A 23074-nucleotide genomic window follows, 5' to 3' on the forward strand; every position below is an offset into this window, starting at 1 on the left:
TTCTCTCTCTCCTGTCACTTTGCACTTCAAATAAATCTTTTTTTTTTTTTCAAGTAAATCTTTAAAAATTTACTTGCTAAAAAAAAAGAACGAGAATAAGAAGATGGAGAAAAAACAAAGGAAGTTAAACCACCATAGACATAATTTTTTTTTAAAAGAAGGACATCTCAAGAAAAGTCTCAGGTGCACCATTTAGGAGGTTTCCCAGAAGGGACCGTCATCACAGGAGTCGACAACTCCATGCATATTATTGCCCCTAAAGACCTTCCAGTGGGACTGGATGTGGAAGTGAAGCCAGTGACAGTGACTGATGATCCTGATCCTGTGTAATTTTTTTTACAAGAACGTTTAGGAAAAAAAAAAGCATTAACAGAAAAAAACCTTATTGAATAAGGATATAAAGAATATAAAGAAATGAAATATCCTTTGTACAGCTATATAATGTGTTTGTGGGTCATTACAAAAGCAGTCAAAAAGATATGTCAGGTAGGGCTGGTGCCGTGGCTCACTTGGTTAATCCTTCGCCTGAGGCACTGGCATCCCATATGGGGGCCGGGTTCTAGTCCCGGTTGCTCCTCTTCCAATCCAGCTCTCGGCTGTAGCCGGGGAGTACAGTGGAGGATGGCCTAAGTGCTTGGGCCCTGCACCCGCATGGGAGACCAGGAGGAAGCACCTGGCTCCTGGCTTTGGATTGGCGCAATGCGCTGGCCGCAGCGGCCATTTTGGGGGTGAACCAATGCAAGGAAGACCTTTCTGTCTCTCTCTCTCACTGTCCAACTCTGGCTCAACAGTTAAGGCTCCTGTATCCCATATCAGAGCACCTGGCTTCAAATACCTGCTCTGCTTCTGATAAAACTTCTTGCTGAGACACACCCTGGGAAATAGCAGGTAATGGCTCATGTACTCCAGTCCCTGACACCCACATGGGAGACCTGGATAACTTCTTGCTTCCTGGCTTTGGCCTGGCCCAGCCCTGGATGTTGTGAGCATCTGAGAAGTGAACCAGCAGATGGATCTCTGTCTCTCTATTCTTCAAATTAATAAAATTAGGACCAGCACTGTGGCACAGCATGCTAAGCCACACTTGTAATGCCAGCATACCACATTGGATGCTGCTCCACTTCGATCCAGCTCCTTGCTAATGTGCCTCGGAAAGCAAAAGAAGATGGCCTGGGTACTTGGGCCCCTGCCACACACACTAGGGACCAGGATGGAGTTCTGTGTTCCTGGCTTCAGCCTGCCCCAGCCCCAGCCCCAGTCCCAGCTGTTGTGGCCATTTGGGGATGGAAGATCTCTCTCTCTCCTTCTCCTCTTGCCACTTTGCCTTTCTGATACAAATATAAATCTTTAAAAATAAAATAACTTTAAAAAAATAGGATACACCCACTTTTAAAAAGTCAGAAAGCTAAAGATTTTTTTTGAAGTTTGTAGAGTAAAAAGTTAGGGTAAGCTAACGTTAATTTATTATTTCAAGAAAGTTTTTTTTATGAAGTTAGTGTCGCCTGGGTTTAGATAGTAGGGTATAGTAATGTCCTAGTCCTTCACACCACTCACCACTAATTCACCCAGAGCAACTTCCGGTCCTGCAGGCACCACTCATGGTAAGTGCCCTATATAGGCGTCCTATTTTTTTTTTTAAAGTTATATTGTATTGTACTTTTTCTATGCTTAGATAACAAATACCATTGTGTTACAATTGCTTCAAACATTCACTACAGTAATAGGTTGTATAGGTGTGTAACCGAGGAGCAATATCCTATAGAGCTCATGTGTATACAGGCCATACCATCTAGAATTGTGTAACTACACTCTGTGATGTTTGCACAACAAAATCACCTAACGATGCATTTCACTGAATGTATCCCCATCTTTAAGAGATGTATGACTACAATATCTGGTGTCACTTCTTTTTGATTTGAAGAATTTCTTTCAGTATTTTTTTAAAAATATTTATTTATTTATTCAAAAGTCAGAGTTACACAGTTGCAAAAGGGAGAAGGAAAGGCAGAGAGAGAGGTACTCCATCCGCTGGTTCACTCCCCAGTTGGCCACAACAGCGGGAGCTGTGCCCATCCGACACCTGGAGCCAGGAGCTTCTTCCGGGTCTCTCACATGCGTGCAGGGGCCCAAGGACTTGGGCCATCTTCTACTGCTTTCCAGGCCATAGCAGAGAGCTGGATCGGAAAAGGAGCAGCCGGGACTTGAACCAGCGCCCATATGGGATGCCGGCACTGCAGGCGGTGACTTTACCTGCTATCCATAGCGCCGGCCCCCAGGATTTCTTAGAAGGCAAACCTGCCATCAACAAATTTCCTTCACTTTTGTTTATTTGGAAATATTTTTGTTTCATCTTCATTTTTGAAATATATTTTCCTGGAATTTGGTTGACAATCTTTTCCTTCAAATATGTCATTCTAAGACAAGACAACAGAATGGCATATTTGAAGAGCTGAAAGATAAGATTGTCAACAGTGTGTCTGATGGAAAACCAGCCGTTAATCTTATTGTAAATTATTTGTCTCTTGCCACTTTTATGATTTTTGTCTCTATCTTTCAATATTTTGACTATGTCTAGGTGTGGATCTTTTTGCATCTATCCTATTTGAAGTTTGTTGAGCATTTGAAATTCTAATGTTTTCCATCAAATCCATGAATTTTTGCCATTTGAAAATACTTTTGTGATCCTCCCTTTCTCCTGTTACTTAAAGAATGTATGTATTAATGTAAAGACAGAATGACAGGAAGGAAGGGAGAGGGAGAGAGAGACTGAGATCGTCTATCAGCTGTTTTGCTCCTCAAATGCTAACACCCAGGGCTGGGCCAGCCTGAACCCAGGAGCCGGGAACTTCATTTGGATCTCTTACATGTGTGGTAGGCATACAAGTGCGGTCATCATCTACCCCCTCGCAGATGCATTAGCAGGAAGCAGGATCAGAACCATGGAGTAGCGGGGACTGGAACCAGCACTCCTCTTTGGTATGCAGGTGTCACAAGCAGTGGCTTAACCTTCTATGCAACAATGTCCTTCCTTCCTTCCATTATTCTTGATATGTGCATTTGGTCCACTTACTGGTCCTGACATTTCTGAGTCCTTTTGTTTTCTGTATTCATTTTTCTGTTTTTCAGAATGCATAATTTCTATTCAAGTTTCTCAATTCTTCATTTCATCAGCCAAAATCTACTGTTTTGCCACTCTAATGAACTTACATTTGGTCCTTGTACTTTTCAACTCCAGAACTTACACCGTCCCTTTTAAACAATTCTTTTTATTGATGTTCTCTATTTAATGAATCATCGCAACATCTCCTTTTAATTCTTTCTATAATAAGCCTAGAATCATTCTGTTAATATCCACAAAATAACTTGCTGTGCTTTTATCGGGATTGTGGTAAATGTATAGATCAAGTTGGGAATAATTAAATATGGATATTGAGGCTTCCCATCTGTGAACATAAAGCAAACATCACCAGATGTTTGTAATTTTCCTCTCTCTCTCTTTTTTTTTTTTTTAAAGATTTTATTTATTTATTTGAGAAGCAGATTTACAGAGAGTAAGAGGGAGAGACAGAGAGAAAGGTCTTCCTTCCATTGGTTCACCCCCCAAATGGCCGCACCGCCTGGTGCTGCGCCAATCTGAAGCCAGGAGCCAGGTGCTTCCTCCTGGTCTCCCATGCGGGTGCAGGCCCCAACACTTGGGCCATCCTCCACTGCACTCCCAGGCCACAGCAGAGAGCTAGACTGGAAGTGGAGCAACTGGGACTAGAACCAGCGTCCATATGGGATGCCGGCGCTGCAGATGAAGGACTAACCTACTGTGCCATTGCGCTGGCCTCTCTCTTATGTATCTTGTATATATTTTGTTAGATTTACATTAAAGTTTTCTCATTTTTGGTGCTATTGTAAATGACACTTTTTAAAAATGAAATTGTTTTAAATTTTATATCCTGATTGTTTACTACTGCTATGTAGGAGAGCATTTTTCTTGTATTACCCTTGTATTCTGAAATTACTGTAACTGCTTTTCTGTTGATTCTTTTGCATTTTTTACCTAATCATGTTACCTATGAATAGGCATATTTCTTCTTTTCCATTCTCCATATATTTTGTTTTCTTGACTATTGCAGTACCTATGGACTTTCTAGTATGTAGAAGTGGTGAGAAGTGAAATCCATGCACTCCTGATCCTACTGGGAAAGCATCCAGTCAGTAACTATAAAGCACTGTCGGCGGCATTCTTTTTGTTGTTTGATTTTAATTCTTGGTTCTTTATCATGAGGTCCATTTTTAGTTTGCTTAGAGTTTTTAATTCATGAATTGGTGTTGGATTCTCTCAAATGCTTTTTTCTCTGAATCTACCGATATGGTCATGCGACTTTTCTTATTTAACCTGTTAATATAATACACTATGTTTTTCGAATGCTGAATGAGCCTGGAACAAATCTCACTTGCCGATTGTGTCTGTTTGTTGGATTTGATTTGCTAATACAATGTTGAGGATTTATGCACCTATGTTCACAACAGATACTGTTATAACATTTTCCTTTCTTGCATTATCTTTTATTTTTGGCAGCAGGGGAGGTCATCAGGATGTTAGCAAATATTCCGTCTGTCCAGACGTTTTGGAAAGCTTTAATTGCAGATTCAATTCTAACAGACACAAGCCTGTTCAGATTATTTCTTCTTGTGTGAGCTTTGCTAGGCTGTCTTTCAAGAAATTTATTTAAGTCATCAAATTTGTGGGCAAAGAGCTGTTCATAGTATTCCTTTAATACATATCTATATATATCTATATATATCGATATATATAACACCTATAGGTTTTATATGGCCTTTTAAAAATTTCTGGTATTAGTAACTTATGTCTTCTCTCAGTCTAGCTAGAGGTTCATCTATTTTTATTAATCTTTTCAAAGAATCAGTTTTTGGATCAAGTTTTTCTATTCACTTTGTTTTCAATTTTATTGATTTCTGCTGATTTTCATCATTTTCTCTGGATTCTTTAGATTTAACTTGCTATTCTTTTTCTAGTCTCCTAAACTAGAAGTTAAGACTAATAATTTTAGATTTTCTTTAATATAAATATGCACTCGATTCTATGAATTTCTCTCAAAACACTTCTTTGGTAAGCTGTATCTTAAACTTCACTTACTGTGAGACACTTAGGTTTCTTCTCTGACCCATGTGTTGTCTAGAATAGTGTGGTTTAATCTGCAGGTATTTGAGGATTTTCTGTCACTGGTTTCTATTTTATTCCACAGTTGTCCGAAGGTGCACTTTGCATTTTTACTCTTTTGAAATTTGTTAAGGAGTGTCTTCTGGTTATCCATATTAGTGAAATGTTTAGTGTGAGCTTGAGAGGAATGTACATTCTGCTGTTATTGAATGAAGAAGTCTATAGGTGTCAATTATATCTGGTTGGTTGGTTTTTAGTCCAACTGTGTTCTTAGTGATTTTCTGACTGTGGAATTTGCCAATTTACTGATAGAGGATTGTTTGTCTTTAACTATAATAATTTATTCACCTTTTTCTCTGCAGTTTTTTGTCTCATGCATTTTTCTGCGTTGTTAGAATGTGCACACATGCTAAGGATTTTATTTGTAGAGAATGGACCCCTTGATCGTTATGCAATGCCTCTCTATGTAACTTTTCTGAATATAGCTACCTCAACTTCCTTTTTACGATTTAGCATGGCATATCTATTCTTCTCCCTCCCTTTCTCTTTTTTTAGTCAGGGTGACTCTCAAAGGCATTCTCCATTTGTTAGTTTTTTAGTTCTAGCTTTCATTTTGGTTCTTTTATTACCCATCTGTTCTTACATGTTGTATACTTTTTCCATTACAGCTCTTGGCACATTAAACATCATTATTCTAAATTCCTAGTCTGTTAAGTCCAACATCCCTGCCATATCTGAATCTGGTTCTGATGCTCATTTTGTCCCTTCCAAATGTGCTATTATCTTTCATTTTTTGTTGAACACGATACACTGAACAAAAGGAACTCCAGGGGACATGCTTTAGTGAAGTGGTGACTTGTCTATTTCAGGGGGGCGCATTCTATATCCTATGATTAGAACTTTTAGATTTTAGTGAGCCTGGTCCCTGGACTCAGATCTTCACAAGTGCTTCTCAGTTTTCCTCTTCTCCCAACTCCTGTTTAGGTCAAACAGGAAGGATATACTAGGCTGAAGCTGACTTTGTCCCCTAGTTAGGCTGTGGTAAAAACCCAATGTGACTGAATTCTAACAAAACAGTTTCACGTTCAGGCTTTTGTTAAGGAAAAAGAGAATTCTCTGGGCCTACTGGGACTCCTGGAGGTAAAATTCATAATTTTCTTAACCCCACAAAGTCTGGCTTCCAGGCTTTTTTCTCTCACGTTACTCCATTCTCAGTCTCTAGCAATTAGTTAATTACCTTTAAGTATTCCTATACAACGCTGCCTACAGCGGTGGTTTCTAGACAGACTCTCCTCCAGGGAAATGGGGATTCTCTGTTCTTTTCTATGTCTCCAGTTTTCAGGAGAAACCATGATGGTTTGTCCCATGAACCTCAATTGTCTGATATATCAAAGAGCTGATTTTCAGTTTTTCAACTTTTTTGTTAGGATGGTATGACTTCCAAGTTTCTTACATGTCAAACTGAAAATCAGATGTCCTTCATGCTGCCTTTAATTTTCCAGACTGCTTATAGCGTTTTCCATATCAGCAACGTGTAATAGATCTAGTTTCTCTATATCCTTGCCAGCATTTGGTATGATCATTATTTTTTTATTTTAGCTGCTCTAATAGATGGCGCAGTGATTTCTCAATGTGGTTTAAATTTGTATTTTCCTAATGGTTAGTGACATCAAACATCTTTTACTTGTGCTTGTCATCCATATAGATCCTCTTCAGTGTAATATCTCACTGTTTTTTGGCTATTTTCTAATTAAAATTTTTTAAATTTTCCAAGTTCTTTGTATATTCTAGATATGAGTCTTTCACCAGACACGTGGTCTACAAATATTAATTCTCAGTACATAGGTTCTTTCAATCTTTTAACAGAGTCTTCAGGAAGCAAAAGTTTGTGATTCTGATGAAGTAAATTTGTCAAATTTTTCTTTTATGATTTTTTTTTTGTAAGAACGTCCTAACAAGAACTATTTGCTAAGTCCAGAACACTTTCCACTATGTTTTTTACTAATATTTTTATTGTTTTCTTTTCCATTTAAATTAATTATACATTTTTAAGATAATTTTTGTTCAAAGAGATTCGGATGAAAACTTCTTTTTTTTTTAATCTCTAAGAAATCCTATTACTTCCATGGTTAACTTACATCTTACAAATCATCTCTCTCACAAATTATCTTCACTAGATAAATCAGCTTACTTTCCATGTTGCTAACACTAGCCTACTAAAAGGAATACAGATTTTGATAGGACAGGAGTAGATTTATAATATTTTGCCAACTGTCATAGGAATATTTCAGTTGCGACTTTAGATGTCTGGAATTCAGCACGAAAATACCAAAAGGCAGGGAAACAAGTGAAAAGGAGAAAATGAGACAGAAAAAATTTAACTTCCCTCAAGTCTACCCTTTTGCCTAGAGATCAGATCATAGCAAATCCAAAGTTAAAAGCAAACAAAAAGCTAGAGGGTCAATTTGCATGCAAATTATACTAAGGCATAAAGCATATTTCCCAAATTATAGTAATCTGTAGATTACCTCAACAAATTTGCCTTATCTGCTTATAATCATATACTACCACATGATTTTGGCTTACCCAGGAATAATTTAGTTTTCTTAAATGTTTAAAGGTATAATATAATCATCAGGTGATGCTTTGTAGACTAACTACCCAGTATGTGACATATTATAAATAAAACAGACTCTTATTAGATTGTTACCACTATTATTTTCCTACATACGTGTGGTATAAAATCAGTTTGACTTTAATATGAGAATTTGGATCCAAACCTACTGTTCTCATTAGCAAGCATAGCAAAGTAACAAAATGTTGCCCTAGTGGCTACTCGAAAAGGAATGTGGATGGTAGTCAAAGAACAGAATCATTTTTTAGTGTAGTATTCACAGCTTTACTGAAAAGTATAAAATGTATAGAGACAATACTGTTATTTCATTTGCAAATTAAATAGCTGAGAAGTATAGATTAGAACATGACTTTTATCAAAATTATCCACTATCAAATTATTCATATCCAGTTTTCTGCAGATTTGGGATTTTTCCCACTGGATTAATAACATATAGTGGGAAATCCAATTGATAACATTCTCATTAAAAAAAATCAGGAAAATCAAGTTTTCTTAAGAATTTCCGGATTTTTGTCCTTGGAGGAGGTCAGGATCTTCCCAAGGCCTGGGTCCTCGAATATTCTTCCAATCATCAAAAGTAGAGTCCTTTATTTTCTATTGAACCACAAAAATGAAAGAATACATATTAGTAAAGCTCCATGGCTTTGCTTAGGACATTGCTGAATGATAAATGAAGGAAGATAATCCACTGGGCCCTCAATTATAACTTTAGCAAATAAACCAACTGCAGATCATACGTAATAACTGAAGAAATGCCTTATTTCCCAGGATTTAGAACTTTTCTTCCCTGCCATTGACGTTAATGCCCATCCTTTCCTATATAGTAATAAAATCATTAAAATACAAAGAGTCTATGCACCTTATTTTTGAGAGCACAAAGAAAGGGAAGACTCTAGGAACACAAGAGTATAAACCTGAGGGCTGATCTAGCATAATAATGACTAAAGGATGAGCATGGGTGACGGCAGAGAGGAGCAAAGGCACAGATCCTAAAGTCTTCTAGAAGGAAAAGAGAGACAAAGATGACTTGTCTTTGCCAAGATGTAAGTCTAGGCTTTAGAATGAAAAAACCTTCCCCACAGCTACTCTGAGCCAAACCCTTTTGGGCAATCAAAAGTAACTTCAGCTATAGTCTGGATTATCCTGCCTTCACTGCCTGCAGTGTCTGTCTCTCAAGCACAGGACTGAAGGGAGGAAGAAAGGGAACCACATACACATGGGTATACTTCAAAAGTTCATGGAAACGGAATCAAAAATAAACTTATTTTGATGCAAAGCCTTCTGAAATCCGCTCACATGCATGGTCTTCAAAACTTCATGGAAAATGCATAATATTAAAACACTGTGCATGGATTTCAAAATGTTTTTGTACCAAAATAAACATATGGCTTGGGCCTGGTGCTGTGGTGCAGCGGGTTAAAGCCCCATCCTGCAGCATTCACATCCTATATGGGCACTGGTTCGAGTCTCAGCTGCTCCAATTCCAATCCAAGTCTCTGCTATGGCCTGGGCAAGCAGCAGAAGACGGCCCAAGTCCTTGGGCCCCTGCAACCACGTGGGAGACCTGGGGGAGGCTCCTGGCTTTGGATCAGCACAGCTCTGGCTATTGCGGTCATTTGGGGAGTGAACCAGCGCAATGAAAGTCCTCTTTCTCTTTGGCTCTACCTCTCTCTGTAACTCTTTCAAATAAATAAAATAATTCTTAAAAAAAAAAAAAAAACCATATGTCTTAATTCTACTTTTCCAAGAACTTTCAGAAATACTCTCATATTTCTTCACTCTTTTGTTGCTGACCTGACAGTATCTTTTATGCATCTTCTATTTGGAATATTCTGGAATAACTGAATAAGCTAGAAAATAGAAGCAGAGAAAACACAAGATAGTGTATATCCAAATACAGACAACATGGTATTAATTTACCTTAGTTAACACTTGGATTCTAAGCATTAGTTTTATACTAACTAGTTGGATTATCTTTTTTTTTTTTTTTTTTTTTTTTTTTTTGACAGGCAGAGTGGACAGTGAGAGAGAGAGAGAGACAGAGAGAACAGTCTTCCTTTTGCCGTTGGTTCACCCTCTAATGGCCGCCGCGGCCGGCGTGCTGCGGCTGGCGCACCGTGCTGATCCGAAGCCAGGAGCCAGGTGCTTCCTCCTGGTCTCCCATGGGGTGCAGGGCCCAAGGACTTGGGCCATCCTCCACTGCACTCCCGGGCCACAGCAGAGAGCTGGACTGGAAGAGGAGCGACTGGGACAGAATCCGGCGCCCCGACCGGGACTAGAACCCGGGGTGCCGGCGCCGCAGGCAGAGGAGTAGCCTATTGAGCTGCAGCGCCGGCTAACTAGTTGGATTATCTTAAGCAAATGATTTAAGCTGTCTGGGCATTAGTTTCCTCAAAAGTAACAGTGAAAAGGGTAGATCACATAATCTATATTAGTTTCCTTAGTTCTCAAATTCACTGGTTTCTAAAAGAATTACAAGGAGAATCTAGTCCCAAACCCTTCATAACATCACTACTGGCACAGTATGACTATATGAATGGTCTTAAAAAGTTCATATAAAAATGCATATTATTAAAAAAACATGGATTTCAAAACAATTTTGCTAACAAAATAATCTTTTAATTGATTCAATTTTCCATGAACTTTCTGGAGTACCCTCATGTATCTGCAAGTAGCACACTACAATTTTTACCAAGATACAGAGAAGCAGTAAATGAAAATCCTGAGTAATTTTGCTTATAGTTTTACAAAGAATCTGCAAAAAGTGTATTTGGAGGAATAAAATTCTGTTAATATGCAAGAAGAGGGTAAAGTATTTTCAATTACGGTTATGAAATCAGCCTCAGTTATGAAAAGTTTTTAATAGAATAAATTTATTCAGATAACAGAAGATAAATATGCTTAAGAGAAATAAAATGGCTCTTGGATGAGATGCAGAGTTAGCAGAACGCATATTAAATTCGGTCCAGTCTTCAGAGATCTTTTGAAAGGAAGATTCCCTGTAGAAATTCTCCAACACAGGCAGAGGGACTAAAAAGTGGGCTGTTACGTGCTGGGCAAGACCACCGAGACTCACTGTTTAACAGCTGACTGCTACAGCATTGACTGTGGAGCAAGTGAAGTAATGCTGAGGAGAAGCAGTGTCACGAGTATTGGATCCAGCCAGAGTGGAGATTGTTCCTCACTGCCTTGTTACCCTGACATCCAGCTAAGACACTTTCTAACAGGCTGCTCTTAAGGAATAAAAGATTATGTCCAAGAGTAAAACTTTTTTAAACACATCTCAAAATTTAAAACCAAGCCCTGACAAGATTCCCTGGGTAGAGAGGCTGGAGACTGAGCCCAAAAGGGGCCTACAAAACACTGTGGCCTTTAAATAGATTCTCCTTCATAAAGCACAAAAACAAAATAAGAAAAACATCGCTATCCACCGCCCACCACCAAAAAAAAAAAAAAAAAAAAAAAAAAAAACAACAAAAAAAACCCCACAAACACCAATTCAAGGTGACTGGACAATAATTAAACTCCTGCTAAGAGGAAAATCAAGACTCACCAGAAATCTCTTCACTGTGTTATTCAGGGTCCAAACTTTCAATCAAAAATGACCACATATAAAAAATAGCAGGCAAATATGGTCCACTCCAAAAAGTGAGCAAACCAGAAAAGATGAAAAGTGTCCTCCCTCACACAATGTGCTGATAAACTTTTTGATTTCTGCTAATCACATGATCTCATTTCAATTTTTATATCCATTCCTATTTTAATTTGAATATCTGTCCATGTTAAAAAATGATACTTATTTTTCTTTTCCTCTATATTCTCACATGCTTTGCCAAAGTTCCTACTGATCAACTGAGCTGATAGACTTTTCATATTGATTTTCAGGTGCTATTCATATTTAAATGAATTAATCAGCCATAATAAGATGAAAATATTCCCAGGATTTCTAATTTGTTGATTTTATTACATCATTTTTTAGGCTGAACGCCTAAAATTTCAGGTGTGAAATTACCAATCTTTATTTTTATAGCTTTTGGTTTTGTTTAATACTAGGCTTTCAGACTCAAGACCACGAAAAAAAGTCTCCAGTTTTTTTCTTCCAGGATTTATAGCATTCTGTTTTTTTATTAAAAATTTCCTGGTCTGTCTGAAATCTACTTATTCACCATAAGTGAAAATGGATCCATCCTTATTTTCTTTTCAAATGACTATATGCAGGTTGAACATTACTAACTTGAAAATCTGAAATTCTAAATACTCTGAAACACAAAACTTTTTGAATGCTGATAAAATAGGAAAAGATTTAAAATTTGGCAAACATTCCATTAGGGATGTTCAATCGGTGAAGACTGCAAATATTCCAAAATTAAAAAAAAAAAAAAAAACTCCAAAATCTGAAATGTCTATGGTCTCAAGCATTTCAGGTAAGGGATACTTAATCTGTAGTTTGCCAGATACCATATATTTGAGATACGTGATTTTTTTCTGCACTAGTAACAACTTAAGTTTATGTTAGGGAAGATCACTAACTAGAAAGATCATTATAAAATAAAGGATAATAACATACAGTACCTCATACTCTGACTCCAAAGAAACTTTATTCATTTTCAGTTTTTTTTCCAATTCAGGATCAATCTGTAGAAAAGAGATTGGAATCATAAATTATTTAAATCTGCTAGATTCAATTTTTAATTCTGAAAGTTACAGAATGGATGGCTAAGATAGTATGTCCAATACAAACATGCAAAACCTCTACCATCCACTCAACTACATAATCATAAATAATGTAGCACCCACTACCACAATGAATGTACCACTACAGCCAACAGTAGCTAATATTCACTGAACATTTGTTATAAGCCAGGCATTTTGATACCAACTACCTTGTGTAATCCTCACAAAGCTTGTATTGTTTTCTTAAAAGGACAAATGTAAAAATAGTACCCATAAAGTAAAAGAGAAATAAAATAGGCTACATTTAAATTTAAGAAATTTGTTCATCAAAAGATACTACTAACGAAGTAAAGACTAAAAGGTTTATAATCCAGCATGCATAAAAAATTCTCAGAAAACAGCAAGAGGGGCCTTTACTTGCTGTGGCCTAGCAAGTAAAGCTGAAGTCTGTGGGACCAGCATCCCATATGGGCACTGGTTCCAGTCTCAGCTGCTCCCACTTCCTATCCAGCTCCTGGCTAATGTGCCGGGAAAAGCAGCAGAAGGTGGCTCGAGTACTTGGGTCCCTGCACCAATGTGAAAGACCCAGAAGAAGCTTCTGGCTTTGGACTGGCCTAGCTCTATCTGTTGCAGCCATTTGGGGAGTGAACCAGTGGGTGGAAGATCTCTCTTTCTCTGTAACTCTTCTTTTCAAATAAATAAATAAATAAATCTTTAATAAAAAAAGAGTAACAGCAAGTTCAAAACTCTAGCAGAAAAAAAAAAAATGGGCCACAGAGCTGAATAGACATACCACAGAAGATATATAAAATAGGAAATAAAAATGGTCAAGACATAAAAAAGTGATCAGCCTCATGGAAAATTGAAATTCACAACATAACGAAATAATAATTCATAACACACCCAACAAAATGGCTTAACAACAAAAAAACAGGTAGGTGTCATGGCCCAGTAGGTTAAGCCACCACTTGAACACCAGTAACCCATAACCAAGTGCTGATTGGAGCCCCAGCTACTCCAATTCCCACCCAGTTTCCTGCTGATGTAGTGAATGATGCCACAAGATTTGGGTTTCTGCCACCCACGTAAGAGATTTGGATGGAGTTCCGGGCTCCTGTCTTCAGCCTAGCCCCAGCCTTGGCTGCTGTGGGCATTTGGGGAGTGAACCAGTGGATGAAAGATCTCTGTCATTCTGTCCTTCAAACAAACAAACATATAAACAAATAAATCCAATAGAAAAAAATACCAGACAGGACTAAGTATTACCAAGTTTTTGAGGTGGTAAGAATAACAAATTTTTGGTAAGAGTACAAACTGATATAACCACTTTGAAAAACTGTTTGGCATTATCAAATGAAGCTGCAATATGATACATATACCCTATGACCGAGCAACTGCTTTTCTGTACAAGAGAAAATTATACAAGAATGTTCAGAGCACCAAAATAATTCTCAGTAGCCAAAACCACAAATCACTCTAAATGCCTATCAACAGTAAAACAGATAAATAAATAATGGCATAATTTGTGGAATACTATTTAGCAATGAAAAATCTTGGGGTCAGCAAAATATGGCCCATGTAACAAATATGGTCCAACCCTTATTTTTGCAAATGAAGCTGTATTTGAGCTTATGTTTATCTATGACTGCTTTTGTACTTTACCAACTGAGTTGAGCAGCTGTGAAAGCTCAAAGAGTCTAAAATTGAAATCTGGCTCTTTACAGAAAAAGCTTGCTGATCCTTAAGAGTTAAAATATAGCATAAGCTATTGGCACAGATACTGAAGCAATAACCGTTGGGAGAGAAAACCAAGCATTGGGTTTGGGATTGTCACGTGTCATATGTCACGTCACGTGGATAAAAACAGGATGTCGGGGTATTACAACATTTAATAAACAATTAAATGGATAATTCAGAACTAAAACAACACAGTAAATGAAATCACAATATTCAAAGGATGGCTTTAGTAAAAGATTGGACACAGCAAGTGGCAGGTTTAGAGACTAGAAGATAAAACAATAGAAAATATACAAATTACATTACAGAAAGAAAAAAGAATGAGGAATAAACAAAACATAAAAAGCATAATAGAAATATTATGTCCATTATAGGAGGTCAAGAGATCCAGTAACAAAGTTTCTCCTTCTGTTTATCCACAGGATTTCTGATTCAAAAAAATGAAACTTTATTTACTTTTATAGATCAATCAAGAAAACAATATAACATTGAATGTTCTTGTTAACATAGTATACAAGCTAATTCAGTAGCTGCTATTATAGATTGAGTACTGGTTTTTGGTGGAAGGATGAGTAAATTTATCATCACTTTGTAAGTACTTGCCTTTTTCATCCTGCATCTGAGAGACTGTCTTCAAATATTTTCACATCTCTGTCTCCAATATGCCCAATTTAAATTCTTCTTTGCATATTAGGCTGTAAGTATGCTCTGTATGCTATTTATCTCCCTAATCCACTTGTATGTGTCTTTCTATCTGTCATTAAAATAGAAGTTATTTGACCTCTATTTCAGTGGTGTTTGAACCATACTGGTACTGGTATTGTAACTGCTATCATTTTATTATCTGAATCTTAGGAAACATGGACATATATCTATAATACCCCTTTACAAGGCACAGCAGACAGGTAAAACCAAAGATTGTTACTGCTCACAACTGCAATGTACTTAAATTGTACACTTAAATTGCAGTACTCAGTGTGGTGAAACAATGGATGACCCATTGTAGAGGACTCACAGTTGTTCGCAGTCTCTAGTCTCAAGCCCTTTTGACTTCAGCATTCTTGTCCTTGAGACCCCACCTTGACTTCAAACTCTTCTGAGCACCATCAACCCCAATCTTATCATCTCCATCCATAAGGACAACAGTCATCCTTTCAGGCTCATTTACACTGTATGAACTCAACCTCACCAGAACATTGACTCTTAACTTCAGCTTAGTTTGATTTCTCAACATCAGCCAACCCCAATCTCTCAGTCTCAGTAGGCCTTTCCTTTTCATCTTCCTCCTATACACCTGACTTCATTCTCTTAACAATATTCTCGACTTCAGCTTTAAAAAAATTATCTATTTTCAGTTTTATTTGGAAGCCAGAGACATAGAGAGACAGAGAGACAAAGAGAGATCTTCTATCCATTGCCATATACCCCAAATGCTTGCAACAGCCAGGGCTGGGCAGGGCTCAAACCAGGAGCCCAGAACTCAATCTAGTTTTCCCACATGGGCGGCAGGGACCCAAGCACTTGGGCCATCTTCTACTGCTTTCCCAGGCCATCAGCAGGGAGCTGGATTGGAAGTAGAGCAGCAGGGACTTGAACTGGCATCCAGATGGGATGCCAGGACTGCAGCAGAGGCTTAACCTACTTCTCCACGGTGCTGGCCCTATACCTCTCTTCTTAAAGGGAAAGAGAAAAACTCCTTGATAAAGTACTTGGGATGCTAATTAAAATCTTTTAACAAAATTTAAATTGAAAACTGTTAGCTGAAGTTATTCAGTGAGACTCAAAATCTGTTCCCTCATAAAAACCAATATATTCTTTTTAAATTTAATGTTTATTCTAATACCTACTAGTGTTGGTTTCTCTCAAACTACAAAATTAAGAAAAGTGAATAGGCTTTTTTTAATTATTATTATTTGACAGGTAGAGTTATAGACAGTGAAAGGGAGACAGAAAGGTCTTCCTTCCGTTGGTTCACTCCCCTAATGGCTGCTATGGCCGGCGCTGCACCGATAGGAAGCCAGGAGCCGGGCACTTCCTCCCGGTCTCCCATGTGGGTGCAGGGACCCAAGCACTAGGGCCATCCTCCGCTGCCCTCCTGGGCCACAGCAGAGAGCTGGATTGGAAGAGGAGCAACCAGGACTAAATACTATCTTCTCTGCAGATTTCTCTGCCCTAAAATAGAGTCTCTCAGAGCATGATTGGATGCTGACTGAAAACAGCAGCATGTCTCAAAGGAAGCCAATTTGATTTTGTTTCTTAACTTTCCCAGGCTCCTGGCTTTGGGCTGGTCCAGTCCTGGCTGTTGCAGGCATTTGGGGAATGAACTAGCAGGTGGGTGATTTATCTCTGTCTCTTTTTCTTTGTTTTTCATACAAAATGAAAATAAAACAAAATTTTTTAAAAAAAGAGCACAAAGATCATTCAATCATAATTAGCTTTGAAAAGCAAGACAAACTCAGACTGTGTGGTGTTCTGATTACACACTTCCCCTAAGCCAGTACATATACAAGATACATATCAAACTCCAATTAGAATTCTTACTTTAATCTTCACAGCATCATATCGGATTTGTGAAAACTCACGAAGACCAAAAGAACCTCCAACAATCAGCAACTGAAAAAAAAGAAACAATCAAACAAAATAACAACACAGAATTCAGTCTATCCATAGATCACTTATGTAAACATTATAGACAGATTATACAAAATCCTACAGATTATTTTTCCTGGTGAGTCACCATTCACCTCTTCAGAGTAGATGGAGTACATACAGGAGATACACATATTGACAGAGGATACATTCTAAGATGTCCATACATGCCCAAAACTCTATATACTATGTTTTCTCTATATACTAAGTATTTTCCCATACCCACATACTCATGATAAAATTTAACTTATAAATTAGGTATAGTAATATATAAACAACAATAATAAATAGAATAATACTGTAATAAAAGTAATTTTTAAGCAGGAATTATTTATTTCTGAAATTTTCCTTTTAATATTTTTGGATCGTGGTTGACTATGAGCTGTAACTAAAACTGTGGAAAATGAACCCTCGGATAAGAGAGGATTACTGTCTCAGAAACATTAAAGCACATCATGACCTAAAACAAAGTCAGAACACCACTGCTGTACCTGACCTGATGGTTAAAATGACATCATGACCAGCATTCTATTATTTGAGCCTTACAACAGACCTATCAACTGAGGGAGGGGGATGTATTAGATGAGGAAATAAAAGCACAGCTAACTAAATGATTTGCTCACTGTTAAATTAAATTTGGCATTTACTTGGAGTTCTTATGTAACCTAACTTAGTAGGTAAAAAAACAAAACCTGATCAACTTATGAGAGCAAGTACAAATAAAGTAAACGTCTACTTGTAACCTATCTAGCTATTGTACATTACTTCCTAATTACGTCTGCAAATACCCATCACCCATGTTGCAGAAAGTAGCTCCCCGAACCTCTTCTGGTTCTGAGTGTTGCCTGATTTATGAATCTTCCTTGCACAAATAAACCCCAAACCTACCTGGTGTTACTCCCTCATGCTAAAGCTGCAAAAGTCTAAAAAAAATAAAGTTACCTTCCTTTTTACATCAATATATTTATATTAATTAAAGAAAAATATAGTAAGGTATAAAACATAACATATAAGCCTATATAATTTTGAAGTTGGAAATATCAACAAAACTTAAGTCTATGAATCTCAAACCCAGTAAGTGGGACCACATAAATGAACTTAAAACAACAAAAAGCAAGGACGATCAAGAGAAATTTCTGTTATACAAAGCAGCTAATATCTGCAAGAATTCTTTGTGTAAGTAAAATAAGTTATGTTTCTTAGCTTCAATAAAAAAGATACACCACTGCCTTTCCTACTTCCTCTCTGCTCCTTTTATTCATTCTTCCTCCCCTTCATAAAGTTGGAGTACCTTACAAGGCTCACTCTTTATACCTCTTCTACCTATTTCCAACCAACACTGAGTCCCAAGGTGATGTGATCCAGTTCCACAGATTTAAACAACCTCTATAACTGAGCAACCTCTAAATGTACATTTTTAATGGAAAATATACAGTGAACTGAAAACCTGCCTTCCTATTTGACTTCTTCTCTTGAAAATCTAGTAAGTAGGGGCTGGCATTGTGGCACAGTGGGGTTAAGCTGCCACTTGGAGCACCAGCATCCCAAATGGACACTGGTTCTAATTCCAACTGCTCCATTTCCGATCCAGCTCCCTGCAATGGAGGATGGCCCAAGTGCTTGGGCTCCTGAACCCATGTGGGAGACCCAGATGAAGCTCCTGGCTTTGGCCTGGCCATTTGGGGAGTGGGGAGTGAACCAGAAGATGGGAATCACTCACTCCCTTTCTCACCTTCTCTCTGTGTAATCCTGATTTTCAAATAAATAATCTTTTTTTAAAAAGATAAAAAAGTCTGATAGGTATATACACTTCAATATGAAAGAATAAATCATGATATTTACTTCAACTCCCTTTCAGTTCTAACCTGCCTCTCACCAATTTTCACATACCAATAAATGTCAATTACATTCATCCAGTTCTTCCAGTCTGCTTCTTTGGAACCACCTATAGCTCCCATTCATATCTCACACACAAGGTACTTCAAAACGTTCATGGAGAGGCATGCATTTGGCATAGAGCCATAATGCTGCTTGGAAAGACTACATCCCATACTGGAAAGCTTGGTTCGTATCCCAGCTCTGTTCCTGATTCCTGTTCCTGCTAATATGCACCCTAGGAGGCCTATGTGATGGCTCAAGTAGTTGGGTCTCTGCTACCCAAGTGATAGACCCATACTAAATTCCTGGCTCCTGGCTGCAGCCTGGAGCTCTTGTGCCAGCTCTTGTGGGCATTAGAGGCTGCTGTGGGTGTTTGAAGAGCGAAAAAGTAGATGGATCTGTCTTTCCCCCCTCTCTGCCTTTCAAATAAATAAAAATTAAATTAAATTTAAAAAGATGCAATCAAAGTTTTCAATCAATGCTCACAGAAATTGAGATTAAGAATGAGCTTATTTAGGTGCAAAATTCTGAAATCCATGCAAAGGCAAGGAAAGTAGTATTAGCAAATGGTTGACAGTCCAAGTCCTCTTCTATATGATATTAAAGATTTATATAAAGTATTAATGTTTATCCAAGAGAGAAAGCAATATTAACTTGAGGATGAATGTAATATAGTAATAATGGCATATCTGATTTATTCACAACAAAGAAATACATCTTGAGTTCTTTCCAGAAATGTCAAATTTTACAGCACTGAACACAGCATTTTCCTCTATAAAATTATAGACAGGTCGAGGGCTCATATTCAGAACCACGGTCCTCCAGGTCTAGTATAGACAGAGAGAGCAGATGTCAGCTGGAAGAAAATCACTGTGGCACTTTGCACTTTCTGGGGGGTGGGGGGAAGCTCTAGAAGGTACTTCCATGCATAGCAATTTTAAGACCTTGGTTTGACAATTTTGAAAGATAAGAAACAAAACCAAATTGGCTTCCTTTGAGACATGCTGCTGTTCTCAGTCAGCATCCAATCATGCTCTGAGAGACTCTATTTTAGGGCAGAGAAATCTGCAGAGAAGATAGCATTTACACACGCCCTGTCATTTACACAAATATATTGGCTAAGATATCTTATAAAGTTATTTTTAAATTTTGAATTTATTATCATTTTATTTGAAAGGTAAAGAGACAAACAGAGATCACCCACCCACGATTCACTCCCCAGTTGCCTGCAATGTCCAGAGCTGGGACAGGCTGAAGCCAGGAGCCTGGATCTCAATGCAGGTCACCCATGGTGGTGACAGGGACCCAATCACTTGGGTCATCACCTATTGCTTCCCAGGGTGTGCATGAGCAGGAAGCTACAACTGGAAACTGAGTGGGGAGTGAAACCCAGGCACTCCCACACAGGATGCAGCATCTCAAGCAGCAGCTTAACTGTTTCCCAAACATTCATCCTGAAACAGTCATTTTTAAACTTATAAAAACTGACAGTTTCCTGAAGATGAATCAAAATTCCAAGTCAGCAGGCTGGCGACCTGGTGTAGTAGGTTAATCCTCCGCTGGAGGCACCAGCATTCCATGTGGACGCCGGTTCTAGTCCCGGCTGTTCCTCTTCCCATCCAGCTCTCTGCTATGGCCTGGGATAGCAGTAGAAGATGGCCCAAGTCCTTGGGCCCCTGCACCCACATGGGAGACCAGGAAGAATCTCTTGGCTCCTGGCTTCGGATTGGTGCAGCTCTGGCCATTGCAGCCATCTGGGGAGTGAACCAGCGGATGGAAGACCTCTCTCTCTGTCTCTTCTCTCACTGTAACTCTTTCAAATAAAATAAATAAAATCTTTAAAAAATTAAAAATTGCAAGTCATCAAAGATGAGTGAAAAATATCCATTACCTTTCTAAAGTCACTTCTTCCCTTTAGTCCTGCTTAAATGCAAAAGCTAGTAACTTTACCTGTACTAACATTCATACCAAGGTAACACACTGCTGTGTATTTAAAAACAACAACAAAAAAAGCAAACAGCCTTTTTTTTTTTTTTTTTTTACCATGACTTCAAAGTTTGCTGAAACCAAGTAAGTTGCCCATGGCAAACCAGCAAATCAAATGAGTTGTGCCGATTCCAGCTGCGGTTGGTCTTGTGTCAGCAGCCTGAACCTTCGTCCTCCCGACATCGTCAGGCGATTCAGTATAAAATTCCCTGCGACTCCGTTAAGCATCAAAGCTGCTTGCAGACCGCTTTAGACGCACCACAGCGACCACTTGTGGGCTACTGCCAGGCCGCAGGCGCCGTGCTAAACAGTTTATTCACAACGCCTTATTTGGCTCATCAAACCTCGGAAGAATTAAAGCAGTTCACAAACGAGGACGTTTAAACGGGGAGGCATTAGAAACTGCAGAGTTAAATTATCAGGCTGGGGATCCACCTGGAGAGCTAACGGAGTCCTCAGCTACAAGCAAATACATCTATTCCCGGTGATACAGGAACAGGAGCGGGGTGGATTGGGATGGAGGGTGGTGATCTCGTTCTCGGAGTTCAGAGAAATGCGACTGGCCGTAGGGAAGACAACACGCTCACAAGCGCGCAGACGCTGGCTGGGGACCGGGGTGAGGGGACCCGAGGTGATGAGTGTGAGACAGCCTCCAAGTCCGGTCTCAAACTCTCGCCCGGCCTTCCCGGCCCAGGGGTCCGTCCTCGGCACCCAGCGCTACGGAGGCCCCACCCCTTCCGGAACCCCGGCCCCGCACTGTCCTCTCTCCACTTACCAACATGGGAACTCCGTACCGAAGGGTCTTGTTCTTGCGCAGGGCGCGCATCACCGCGGGGGCAAGCATGGCACAACTTCCCCACTCACCTAGGCGCCCTTCCCTGCCGGCCCGACCCCACGCTCCCGCCCGGCGCGGGACGTCCGTCACTCACCTCCCTCCCTCCGCAGTTCCGTGCATGGTCCTCCTCGCAAAGGCCTCCGCCAGCCCAAAGCAATCGATTCCTAGTAACATATTCGCGCGTCGGCACAGAAACTGTTCCGGAACTTTGGTTCCGGAACACCCGCGTACAGTTGTCATTTGGGAACTTGAATCCGGTTCTGGGTAACCAACAAATTGATATTGAAACCGGTGCCTCACTTCTATCTTCCTCACTTCTGCTCGAAGTTGTCAGAGGCATAAATGATAGATTTAAGTCTTGACAAAGGTCTTCTTAGAACAGTCCCTGGCAGATGGCCATTCGATAAAATTAGCTAAGAAAAAGTGTTCTGAAGCTATTACTCCAAGCTCGAAAGCTATTTGTGAGGTGGAGAATTTACCAGCTTAATACAAACTTTTGAAATTAAGTCGCTAGAAAAGTTAGATTGAGTATAGTCAGTGTAGTATCTTTTTTTTTTTTCTTTTTTTGACAGGCAGAGTAGACAGTGAGAGAGAGAGACAGAGAGAAAGGTCTTCCTTTGCTGTTGGTTCACCCTCCAATGGCCGCCGCGGCCAGCGCACTGTGGCTGGCGCACCGCGCTGATCTGATGGCAGGAGCCAGGTGCTTCTCCTGGTCTCCCATGGGGTGCAGGGCCCAAGCACTTGGGCCATCCTCCACTGCACTCCCGGGCCACAGCAGAGAGCTGGCCTGGAAGAGGAGCAACCGGGACAGAATCCGGCGCCCCGACCGAGACTAGAACCCGGTGTGCCAGCGTCGCAAGGCGGAGGATTAGCCTAGTGAGCCACGAGTGTAGTATCTTATCGCTTAGCACAGAACCCTTTACATAAATGCTTTCACAGTAAGATAGTTTATATTCCTCAGTCATTTCTGAACGCCTGGCTTCCACGACTCCTCAAGAATAAAGCCCATCTGCATGCATGTCTTTGGAAGGCTCTAGGAATACTGAGATGAAGACATGATGTACACTTTGAAGAAATTGGCAGTCCAATGACAAATGGACATAGGTCTAAGGTACTGTGACAGTTTAGGAAACAGTTGCCCTGAGTGCCATTTGCCAGAATGAATCAGAAGAAGCCTTGCCCGAGCGCAGGTGACATACGGTCACGCCTTCCGTGCTATACCTGAAATCTTTCCATCTGCCACTGTCCTTCTAATGCTGCTGAAATATCCCTGGTTTACTCCCTTATCATACTCTTTCCAGCTGTTAAAGCTATCTCCAGAGGAGAACTCCAGATGCACTTTAGGCAGTTCCAGTGACATCTGTGTCTATAGTATTATAGGTGAAAACACCAAAAAGAAGAAAAGAAACAGAAACAATTTAAGTTATCTTTAAATCTATCTTCTGCACTACTGAAAATCATCTAGGAGACAAACAATGGTGAGATTCTCCTTTTACCCTGTGTTCAC

At 39.3% G+C, this 23074-nt stretch overlaps 1 protein-coding gene across 25 annotated transcripts in view; it reads right to left on the reverse strand.

Annotated features, from left to right (window-relative positions):
• COX16 (cytochrome c oxidase assembly factor COX16) overlaps positions 1-22183 on the reverse strand; it is a 64027-nt gene extending 41844 nt beyond the window's left edge. For 7 of the 25 annotated variants that reach the window (XR_016226536.1, XR_016226534.1, XR_016226537.1 and 4 more), the window contains exons 1-3: positions 21662-22183; positions 16761-16832; positions 12381-12443 (exon numbers count right to left, since the gene is read on the reverse strand). Coding sequence is in view for 16 of the 25 variants with exons in the window: in XM_089322193.1 (XP_089178319.1) it covers positions 12381-12443; positions 16761-16832; positions 21662-21907 (381 nt within the window). In the remaining 9 variants the exon portion in view is untranslated. The other 18 variants (XR_016226538.1, XR_016226540.1, XR_016226541.1 and 15 more) reach the window with 10 other exon arrangements.
• Between the last annotated feature and the right edge of the window lie 891 nt (positions 22184-23074).

Source organism: Oryctolagus cuniculus, chromosome 20, assembly GCF_051225735.1.
Source record: "Oryctolagus cuniculus isolate XC-2025 breed Fujian yellow rabbit chromosome 20, ASM5122573v1, whole genome shotgun sequence".
NCBI classification, from domain to species: domain Eukaryota; kingdom Metazoa; phylum Chordata; class Mammalia; order Lagomorpha; family Leporidae; genus Oryctolagus; species Oryctolagus cuniculus.